This window comes from Homalodisca vitripennis, chromosome 1, assembly GCF_021130785.1.
Source record: "Homalodisca vitripennis isolate AUS2020 chromosome 1, UT_GWSS_2.1, whole genome shotgun sequence".
Classification (NCBI taxonomy): domain Eukaryota; kingdom Metazoa; phylum Arthropoda; class Insecta; order Hemiptera; family Cicadellidae; genus Homalodisca; species Homalodisca vitripennis.
In genome coordinates this window covers 83,199,187-83,211,735 of record NC_060207.1, presented here as the reverse complement: position 1 = coordinate 83,211,735, position 12,549 = coordinate 83,199,187, and the positions used below count along the sequence as shown (strand labels likewise).

Genomic DNA, 12,549 nt, shown 5'->3' with positions numbered 1-12,549 from the left:
AAATACTATTAATAGGCACAAGTTCTTTCAGACATAATTAGAATGAGATAGTTATATATTACATATTAAACAGTTCCAAGCTGAAACCCAGACTTAATTTTTCTAAATTATAATAAACTATGTTTATCATTGTTATTTTATTTATTTTTTATTGTTTCTTTCTTTTTTTTAATCGTAATATGTTAGTTAAACTTTCTTTTAACTTCTTCACTATCATTTCCCATATTATTACCTTAGCTCACACTGCAACTTAGTCTACGCACAGGCTCTTGCCCATGTAGACTATTTCCTTTTTTTTATTATATCAAGGTGTTTTTAGTTATAATTAGTTACACTTATTTTAAGATTATTAATTTAAAAAATTAATCAACAATATGCTTATTTTTTTTCTTTTCTTTCTTTAGGTATGCACCATGTATATACTTGTGGTTGGGAATAAAACGATTTCAAAAAAAAAAAGCATGGTAATATCAAACTTTAGTACGTGAAGAAGGCTTTATCCATTTCTGAGTGAAAAGTGGTACAGCAGTATTTTTTGTTCTCTTAGGAAAAGAAGGTTAGAAAATGTCACTTAGTTCTATAAGGACTTTTGCACTGCTTCCAGAGTGATAGGATATTCCGGATGGGTAAGGTTGGAGGTAGGGGCCACCTCCTGTCGAAATTCACGATGGAACATGACATCTCATGTTCCCTCGGAAGAAGGGAAAGCCAGCTCTGAACTAGCCCCTCCAGTCAAAGCAGGCAGGGAGTGGCACATCCTTATGTCTAGGCTCACAACAAACTTTGACTCACACAGAAAAAATCCTACCAACTCCAACAATCATCTCCCGCAGTAGACAAGACCTATCGAATTTCTCTTGCGCCCCAGAATCTCGACATTTGCTGTTAGTGATGTGCCGCTCCTGGACATCTATAAGGTTGCCCAGGTTTAAGTGACACATTTGTTTTTGCTGTACCCAGTGTGGGTTCAACTGGAAGGTATAAACCAGCCGGAAGTGAATCCTCTGGGGACACAGGAGCAGTTAGTTGTTGGATACTGATGAAGGCTCAGTATGGTTTGTTAAAGAAGTGAAGAGATATGTATGTACCACTGATACTCAGGTATTATGAGAAGTTCCTTGGCTTACATTGTCGAGAAAGTAGCATGTACCTAGAGAAATAGTTTAGTGGTAGAAGCTCACAGCACAGTATCAATACCAATAACATCGTCATATTGTTGGGAACAATCAGTTGGCGGATTTGATCATTTTAGAACACAGAGCACTTCATAACTTTGAGAAATCATAATCAGAGTTTAACAATGGAGTTATATGAACTTCCATTGCCGGAAGATCTATTATGATTCCTGGACAATCAAAGATTCTGTGAGTCCATTGTGGTTTTCCAATTACCATCAGAGCTGGAGGGACTAGCAGAGTCAGATAATCCCTCCAAATTCCTGATGGGTAGAAGTCAGATGAATTAAATATTCGGGTGAAATACGTAGCCAGGTGTATTGACGAATCGGATGACTGAAGTAATCATGTCAGTGTTGTTAATAACAGCACTTATTATATCCTATATAAATCCTTACTCCCCCTCATTTTTGTAATTAATATTGCCCTAATAATGAATCAAACTACTTAGTGTACAAACAGCCAAAATAGTTTGCCAAACATATCAAGCATAAAATATTTTTACCAGTAAATCTAGATTAATGATTAGAGAATAAGAAATGGCATTCGAAACAGATATTCTACTGTAGAAATACAACATTGTAATGTAACTTACCTGTTTTTAAAACAAAATTTACTTCATAACAAAGTTTTGGACTAAATTTTCAGGTTTGCTATGGGCATTCTTTCAACAGCCATATTCAACTCTCACAAAATTGTTATGCATTATAATTTCACAATATATACAATTAAATGTTAAAACCAGCAACGTAATTGTAGGCTATATAAAATATAATCTGTTTAGAAGTTATATCTAATTCAAAATGCGTAACCAAGGAAAATTTAATGAATATTACTAGACAATATTTTAATGTAAAGTTTTAAAATTAAAACCTAGCTATCCTGTAAACAATGTATTTCTCCTCAGAAACCTGCTTTACGGAAGGAGAAAGGTGTATAATTAATATTGTTCACTTATTATTTATTATTTATAGTTATAATAAACTAATTAAAATTAAAATAATAACTTAAATTTTAGTATTTTTCCTGTAAGATAATACTATAACAAGAAGGATGTTGTTATGGTGTTGCTTTGTTGCTTACAAACAATTTTATCAAAATGTTAAATAATCATGTTGGTTTCATATTTAACATATATTTCATACTATTATTTTGTTAAAAATTTTTCCTAACGGAAAATTGGTTTTGTGAATGGTTGTCATTGTGAAACTTATCATCACTTAATATAAAGAACGATCTATATCGTATTTGCAATCACATTATTGCCAGAAAAGATTTAACACAGTGAACTAGGAATTTATTTTTCTTTATAGATTAACAATGTTAGGCCTTCAAACATTATGTATTGATGTAAAATGTTTCTTACTATTTGATAATATAATAAATTTTGCAAGACAATAAAAATGTTTTAAGCAAAACATTTTAATATTGTATGAAGGGATTAAACATATTTTTATTTTTAGATTAAAGTATTATTACTTAGTATCTGCAACTTCAAAATTCCACTTAATCAGTCCATGGATGGACCTAGTGTTCTTATCTTCTGATAAAACTTAAATGTATATATATATATATGTACGTTAAATTGTATAAACGGCTATTGCCTTATTTAATTTCAATAAACATTGAATCGCAAAAAGTACTTGCTCCGCCGGGAGTCGAACCCGGATGTCTCACTTGCCGGGTGAATGTGCTACCATTACACCACAGAGCGCTTACTTTTTCCGATTCAATTATTTTGTATTTGGCCGTATCTGTCACATATGCGTTTAAGATATATATATATATATATATATATATATATATATATATATATATATATCATGACATGTTCAAAAATACCATTTAGGGGAACAGTTAACCATGAATAGTAGTAATCTATATCATCAGAAATTACATCTGTTACTGTAAATTACTCACGCCATGACTAACACGTCTTATAAAAATTAATTTTGAACAAATTAGTACTTTATTTATAAACAGTACAATTTATTTTACCCAAGAGTTACTTTAATCACAAAAATGTATTTCAATAACTCTCAGTTTAGCCTGGTGGCTGACTACAGTACCCACAGGTACACAACCTCCATGAGCTCTACAACATCAGGTGTGAACGCACCCATACTGACGCGACGCTGGGGCTGTCAGGAGAGTGATATTAATGGCCACCGGTCAGAAGACTGATTAGAAAGCAATTTGAGGCCCAGCAGGCTTGTTATTGATTTGTTTCACTGCTCTGTCAATATCCATATTGATTCAAACATAATGCTGAACCTCTGCACCATTCATTGTTCAGGCCACCTCTCAGTTGCTGCCCAGCCCTTCTTGGCCGCTGGAGAAAATTTTTTAAAACATCTGAAAGGGTAGATTTATATTCAATATTTTACACATTTCCATTTTTTCAACTCAAATAAAGGTACCTGTTTGCTTATTAATGATTTGCATTGCTTACTTCTACCCAAACCGATCGGGTTATCAACACACAGTAGGACAACACACCATTTTCAACTTATTTTGTAATAAGGGACATTTAATCCAGACTAAGAATATAAATATAAAATACACGGTTATACCTTACTTTGTAAAACATCAGAATCTAGGACAAAAATATAATATTTTGAGGTATAAAATGTTTAACAGCAATTTAATCCTTTTTTTTTGAAATTCAGATTTTGTTCAAATTTGTGATTATTTTATCTGTATTATACAACAGGCTTCCCTGAATTCCAAATTTCAAACTTATAGGTCATTCCATTCTAGAGATTATCTTTTGATAGATATATACAAACTACCACACAGAAAATAAGTTGATACAAAAGATACACTCAGCGATATTTCATGGTTCATATTTATGTTCATGAACATGGTACATTCACTGTCGGAGACCAAATTTTTGTCTATGTTGAAATTAATTTTCATTCTAAATCTAAAATTTAAGGATGACATCTTTGTTGAGTTGGTAAAAACCAAATGATTCTCACTAACTTTTTGTTTTCATCTTCAAAATACATCATACAATTTATGGTGCAATTGGTATATTAATACATTCTTGAAATGTTATTTCATTTCATAAATTGTCAACTGTGTTTAAAAAATTATATGCTGTATGGTATTTTGGAAATTTACTTATTAGGTTAATGAGTTTCATGTTCTACACAAATAGGTAACATTTAAGAATGAAAGAAGTTTTTGGATAGAAAATAATACTACGTCATAAATCTACAGAAAGTTAATCAGAAAATCTCTATATAGATTTATAAAATTTGTATATAAATCGTTACACAAAGTACGACAAACATAACATAACACTGGAAAAAATTGTTAATAAAATAAACAATAAAGAAGTAGTTCATTTTGTAGAAGTTAGTCCTAACAGAAATAGTTTTTTAAACTATATTTGGAATATTTTGTTTTGTTTACTCATTAAATCATGATCGGTTTTTCAGAAAAATTCTAATTTCTGGTATAATTTTAATGTTATCTGAATTAGTTTCTAACAAAAAATAAATTAGCTGTAATACAAATAATATACTATTATCATTATTCTACTTATGAAAAATAAACTCAAATTATTAAATTTATAAATTTCATAAATAAATACACATTTTTATTGAAAAAGATATAAACATAACGGTTCCTTATAAAGAGTCACCTGTGAGGAGGAGGAGCTACAGCCTAGTATATTGTTGGGTAGTATTGTTGATGCTACCCTCCCTAGCCTTCAAAGGCTGGACCAACCCTTCATTATACACCACATCCTATTGTGCATGCTTCTGGTACAAGGCTACTGTGCCACTAACTTAATAAGACAACATAATTAGTAACCTTACAACTAATTCACCATTCTTGGAAAAATATAATTATTCGTATCTTAAATTTAATAATAGTTAGCCACTTAATTTATTTCAAAACATTAACTGTGGAAAGAAGTGTTTATAATTATTATATAAACAACTGACTTAAATAAAAGAAACATTCTACTTTTCAAAAATATACACCTAGTTAAAAGTTCTGAAGCATCATAGTATCTTTAAAATAGTTAAACAAAATGTATAATTCAATTTTAAAGAAAATGAGCCTTGTATCCGGCTAGCTGTTATTATACCAGTACTATTTATAGATATTGAATCTGTTCCAAGTTCCAACATATCTAAGGTAACTTAATATTTCGTATCTTAGGTATCTTAAACCAAATGCCAATAAACTGCTATAATAATTATTATGATGGAAAAATTGTAATAACAGGTTTTACTCTTTTTAAAGTGTTTGTATTATTAATCGTGACAACTAAAATGACACTTGTGTACTATAATTACTACTATACAAATGGTGGATCCAGTGGAAGGGTCATAGGGGCAATGGTCGCTCCAAGATTTTGAAAAATCACACTCTATTTTAATTATAAAAATAACTCAACCTCTTTAGGATGACAACACTTTAACACTTTTTGTAATTTTTTCTAGTACATACTTTTGAAATTACTAATTTTCTCTAAAGCGTGTACTGAAGAAGATGGAGTTTAAAATATGGAAAATGCAAAAACTGAATAAATACATTATAAGTAAAATATTAAAAAAGATATATTTGTGTATCCTACTATTCACAATAAAGCTGTCTACAATGTAACACTTTTCATAGTAATTTGATTGAGTACAAAATTTAAAAAATTGTATTTGATTTCTTTTGTGTTTTTTGTTTTAATATTTTTTTACTATAAGAACAAGAATAATTTCATGTGGGAATTAACACTTCAATTTCTGACATTATTTTCTATAAGGGTACACAATTTTATGTTGATTGATTGGAATATAAGGATAAAAACACAAATACACAATACAATCTCCTGACTGATGACACAGTTTAAGTGACGTGATCTTACATGATAAAAAAGATGTATATTCTTATATTACCAACATGGGCGTAAAATATTTGTAGAAAGAACATAGGACATACATTAGCATAAAGACTCATGATTTGATGATGTTTCCTAACTGATAAACATTAAAACAAAAGAGGGCCATGGATAGCCCACTGTCTTCTCAAGCCTCTCCCACAAATCGGTACTGGATTTGCCCTTGTAGCACATTATATAATTAGTACCAAATTTTTTACAGAGAAATGAATATTTTAGGACATGCTTTACTGCATGGTAGTAAGTTGTTACCATGCCATAAAATAATGTAAGACAAAAAAGACAACGTTTCAAACATTTTCTCTTTACTGCTCTTTATTTTCTCAATAATTTAATTTATATTATTCAAAACCTAAAATTAATTTGAATATGTCTTTAATACTTCAAACAAGAATAAATATTTAATAAAATTTCACTTCCTTGTAGATATTAAAATTTAAAGTATACCAAAGCAAAAATAAATGTGTTACACAAATTCAAGAATAAACCTCAATTTAGAACTTTATTAAAAGTAAAATGCTTAATGTTTCAACAAAAAACTTATATAAAGAGCTAGTTTTAATAATTATATTATTTAACATATCTCCAAGGGGACTCTCCCAGGCTCCCTTTAGCAAGGGTATTGTATAGTTCCAGATACTCCAAATGACTGTAAGTGTCCTAAATTGATACAATAATTAAGTGTGTAAAGTTATAATTTAAAATAGGAAGGTCCTAGGTACTTAATTTATCTAGATGTTATAAATAGAAATCATAATTCAACTACCTAGGAAACAGTCTATCTTGACCAATAACAACACGTGACTTACCCGTCATGTCTGTTTCATTGATATTCACCGTAAATACTTATTTTAGTCAGACGGCTTCACCAGTTGATGTTTCTTATCAATGTAACAAAATACTGTCAACCCTTTCACTATTATCCCTTTTCTTATTTTACTAGCCAAGATAGCCGAAGAAGGTAGTGTAGTAATGGTCGGTGTGCAGGCATTTATTTTGTATTTTTTTATTAGATGTGTATGACTTTAAAAAAATTGTTATGTATAAATGTTGTTTCAAAAACTATAGTAACAAGTTTTAACCCTAGTACTGGCAATGGTGTCACTCTGTACTGGCGGCTCTATTTTAACAGCCTCGCAGACATTTCTTATAATGTACCAAATTTCATAACTGTTAGTACAAATATAAACCAAATATAAATATATGTCAATGTATTCACAACTATATGGAGAGCATTATAATAACAATATCTTATTGTTTCCATGGAAACATATTTTTCTTTTTTTTACAAAATGTAAGAAAAATGTTTTTTGGACATTATTTTTGTAAATATTCCGATGCTTAACTGCTTAGCAATAAGCTTTACATCAAAACTGTAAATGTATAACTTATTCAAGATTTTGTCTTGATTCTAAGAATATTTTAATTTATCTAGCTTGCACAAAATTACTTTTCTAACATGATTTTCTTCATCACCATGAACAAAACAAGGAAAAGGTCACTGCAATTCACTATGACACAAAAGGCTTAAGCAATTACTGAAGTGACAGTCTACATTGCATCAGTCTGGGATTAACTATAAATAGATATTTATAAAGCCATGGATGAGGCTAAAGATAACCACCACATTCTACATTGTCCCTGCACATGATTGATACAGTTGGGTTGAAGGGAGGGGGAGAGCTGATCTGTCAACATGTGAACAGTTTTTTTACACTCTCTCGTCTCTGACACAAAACTGTTGTAGCCACCCACAACAGCTTTCTGTACATTTATCGTAACTCTTTAATGCTCTTTCTTAAAAAACCTCGTAACTTACCATTTAAAAAATTATACCATTTCCATCTTTTATCAAACATCAATAAATTTACACCCACGAAAAAACACGATTTAAAAAATTTCACTTACCTTTTCAAATCTCTTTTTGACAGCAGGAAGATGTGCTTTCTGTAGTGCACTTTCTGACGCCATGCGTTGAAACTTTTGCATACATTCCTTAACGCTAATTTTGTTCTCGGGGTCACTTTCCTGCAAATAAAAATAAAACAATAAGATATTTTTTTAAACATGTATATATTTACTGAAATGCATTAAAAAACTAAAAGTTGCATACTTCCTTATACTCATCATGTGTTTTTAAGGATATAATATTTGTTTACTTTTTTGTGACTATGATAAGAAGCCGGTTTATATAATTCAACACTTCTTGGTTTTAACATGAATAATAATTGTGTAAAACTGTCTATTTTATATATATATGCATATACTTAATTTTGATTATGTAACATGTAAACACACACACACGCAAACATGCAAACACAGTACTGTTTTAGTCTAATTGAATTTTCTTTTACCTATGTTGTAAATACTTTTTTAATTTTGGAAATTTAAATTTCATCTCCATAAATTTTTTTTAACCATGTGTTTTTAAGAAACTATTTGTTTATGATATTATGTTATAACTATTTTTTTAAGTTAACCTATATGGTTTTTACAAAGTTTTCTTTGAAAATGGAAGGGGTCATAAATGAACTGAAAACATTAGACTGTACAATTTTAAATTAATGAAGAATCATATCTAATAATGTAAAGAATATTTATATAACGTATTTTCAAGAAAATATTCATGCACACATTCACATGCATTATCTCTTTCAGATACACTTGGTCATGGCTCAACAATGAATGATGGACAACTACAGTTCAATAACTGATTGGCAATGTCAGTGATCGCCTCGGTTACAGACATGGTCCTGCAAGAGACATTGACGAATGATGTTCAAGACACCAGAAGAGGAGAGCAAGAACAGTGCAAGAAACAGTTCAAGGGGCATAGGGTCATGCAGAACCTTCTCGGGGTCGAGAAACAATCAAGACTACAGTACACAATCATTTGCTAAATACTACTACGAATCTCATGATAGTCTGTTATTGGAAGTTCACTATTGTTCTATTGTACAACATATACACCTAATCAGACAAAATCAAAACTGTTGAAAATAAAGAAATTATTTACTAACAATACTAGTGGAATAATTAATGCACAGAATAAGCTGATACAAAAACAATACAAAGTGAAAATTAAGTTACTAGTCAGTACCAAATTAAAATGCAACTCCAAATAAAGTGAGAATAACGGGAAGTTGAATAATGAATAAAATAGAATATTTTATATGTATAACAAGAAAATGTAATAGAGCGCATGAATAGACATTGAAAAATAACACTTTTCTAGATATTGTATGGAGAATTGAAAAATTAAAACTTACATTGTGAACTTCCAATAAATTTAATAACAACACTATTGGAGTAAAGTTTATTTGCTCATTTTAAAATAAAAAACAAACCAAAATATTTAATTTGTAAAAATCTAACTAACTAGTATCATTTAAAAATAAATACCACAATTATGAATAATACATGATAAATATATAGACAACATAAGACATCAGCTCACTAAATAAAAATAAACATTGAAACAACTATAGAGGTTAATAAATAATATGTTTCACTACAAGAGATTAATTTTAATAATTTGCATTTAAGTATAAAAATTAAAGAATTAACTACAACTTCAATGTTTTCACATTTAAATTAGTGTAGCTAAAATGATATAATACAAATGTTGATAAATTATCAATTATAGTTTTGAAATAAAAACCACGTTAGAATAAATAAAATCATTTAAGTTGAATTGTCTTATCTTCAAGATATTATTCAAAACTATGCAATACCAATAATTGTCAAGTAAACTTTGACAATTCAAATACAATATTAGTAAATATGAAATAATAAATAAAAGAAATTGAAATAAATGTACTTGTACGCTTTGACAACATTATGAGAAAGGTTAATGGAATGTCACATAAATGTTACACCAACTGTTTGTCTTGAAAAAATCTATCAAAACCAAAACATAAAATTAATGCATTTAATTTAGAAAATACTACTAATAAGACAATAAAAAAAGCATAAAATATATAAGAGATGAGTATCAAATGAAAACAATATTGAAAGTTACCTCGAAACGAAAATAACGTGCTATGATTGATGATCAGTGCACCTTGGTCCGCATAAAACACAACAAACTGACAGTTTTAATTTTTACTACTAGACTTAAATATATGCCAATAATATAATAAACTAATTTTAAAATTAGCTGATTAATTTTAAATCTAATTTGATTAATTTATATAAATAACAGTATAAAACTAACCTTATTAATAAAAAAACTGCATTAAGTTATTTTTTACCATGGTGAGTTTTTGAAGTTCACTTAATTATTTTTCCAAAGTAATATCCAAATTTATATAAATTGTACCAAACATTTGGTAATAATTTACATAAAAACAACAGAAAAACTATCTGTGTTGTATTAAAAATAAGAAGACTTTATTCATGATGCAGATTTTAGTTTCGTCATATTTTAAGCATGAGCATCTTGCAGCATGAATGGTTCTTAAAAATGATTTAATAGTTATTATATCATTTAAATAAGTAATTAAATTCACAAATCTGTCCTCAATTTCAAAGATTTTAAAAATAAATTTCCTAGTAACCATTATTGTCGCTAATGTTTGTTTTATAATAATAGAAAACATGTAAATAACACTATCATTTCAATGGAATCTCTACATTTTACTTGAAACATAGATAAAAATTACATTCTGAAACCATTAACAAATGTTTTGTGTTATGTTAAAATAACACTCTAAATCATTATAATATCTACATAATACTGCCTTAAATCTAATAATGAATTAACATAAGTAGTCTGGCTAAAACTATCTGAAACTGATAAGCTATTTTTTCCAGTCTTCCATTTAATTGAAGTTCAACCAGTACCTTGGTTAAGGAATTTTCATTGTAAAGGACCCTGTTTCTTACTCTGATAAACTGTTGATTTTTTATTGCAAAGTAAAAGGTTCCATTAAAAAAATAAATAACTTTTTAAATATTTAAATAAATATTATTTTAGATATTAAATATTAAACTGAATGTGCTCTGTATTATACTGAATGTAGTCTGGATGTGTACTATGTATTCCAAGGTGAAAACATTTAGAAAATTTGAACACTATGATTTATGTGAAAATACAATTTTTTATACACCGCTCAGAAGAAAATTTAGAATATCCTTTGGGCAGTGCTTCCCAAACTGTGTGCCACGGTGCCCTGGGATGCCTCAAAATTCTGCCAAGGGCACCGAGGGTTGAGCTACACTGATTTTAAGAAAATATCATATTGTGTTAAAAAATTATATATATTACATATATATATTATTGCTTTCACACTAGACTATATTTATAATGTAATATTGAATAATTTAATTACATTTAATACACCTACAGCTCCATAAATGACTTAAAATTACCTATGTATTAAAACAATTAAGCATAAAAAAAGAACTTGCTGCTTCATAGCATGAATTTCGTTCTGGTGAGAGACTTGCGGGTGCACTTAACACCATTTTTTGGAACGTATTGCCTTGATGCTACAATTCACTCCACTCAGACAAGCCAATAAGCATGACATTGACTGGCAAAAATGTGTTGTAATATGTAGTCTACTGATAGTGGTAGTTCAATGGCAGGTTGAAAAAGGGACTTCAAGCTTGAGCGAAAGCAACCATTACGATTTGGGCCCATTGCATAATTTATAGAGAAGCATTAGCCGCTGAACATTTCATTAAGGAACTGCACGATATACTTAACGTTGTTATCGGTGCAATCAACTAAGTTAAAAACACTCCTAAAAATATGATTTTTTGAACAAATGTACAAGGACAAGGGATCTGCCCACTCGAGTTTTATTCTACAGTAGTTCTTGTTGGTTATCTCCTTGGTAACACCATTTCCAGAGTGTTAGAACTGAGACACAAAATATATGCTTACCAGAAGGATAAAAACCATGCCATTGCTAATAAATTTATTGATAAGAACTTTATGTCAAAAACAACTTTTCTTACTGAATTGTTTGAAAAGTTGAACATACTAAGTAAGTAATTGCAAGAAGAAGGCACATATCTTAAACATTTAGACATAGTGGAGGGTTAAAAAGAAACTCAATTTACGGAGCGCACCATGGCTTAAGGTGAATACACTAGATTTTTTTACTTGAAATAGTTCATTGAAGAAAGATCTTCCCAAACAGAGCATTTTGATGAATATGTCCTTATCAACATGTCAACTTTATTAAATGGGTATAAAAAAAATCCATTTAACAAAGAAATGCATCTAAACGTTGATCAACTGGTTAAATTCCAAACATATACACCCTTAAAACTGGATTCAAAACAAATTATTTGTTAGAGTTTTGGTGTAACATGGAAAAAAGTGAACCCAAAGACTGCCAGGAAAGCGTTGCTTGTATTGATACCCTTTGCAACTTCCTACCTTTTAAGGCAGGCTTCTAAGCTGTAGCAGTCATCAAATCAAAATACAGACCAAACTTAAACTTTGAG

The 12,549-nt window shown here is 29.4% G+C and overlaps 1 protein-coding gene across 10 annotated transcripts in view; it reads right to left on the bottom strand.

Moving 5' to 3' along the window:
* LOC124365795 (ankyrin repeat domain-containing protein SOWAHC) overlaps window positions 1–12,549 on the bottom strand; it is a 244,344-nt gene that overhangs the window by 219,120 nt on the left and 12,675 nt on the right. For all 10 annotated transcript variants that reach the window (XR_006922749.1, XR_006922750.1, XM_046821836.1 and 7 more), the window contains one exon: window positions 7,996–8,115. Coding sequence is in view for 8 of the 10 variants with exons in the window: in XM_046821836.1 (XP_046677792.1) it covers window positions 7,996–8,115 (120 nt within the window). In the remaining 2 variants the exon portion in view is untranslated. The remainder of the gene's footprint in view (window positions 1–7,995; window positions 8,116–12,549) is intronic.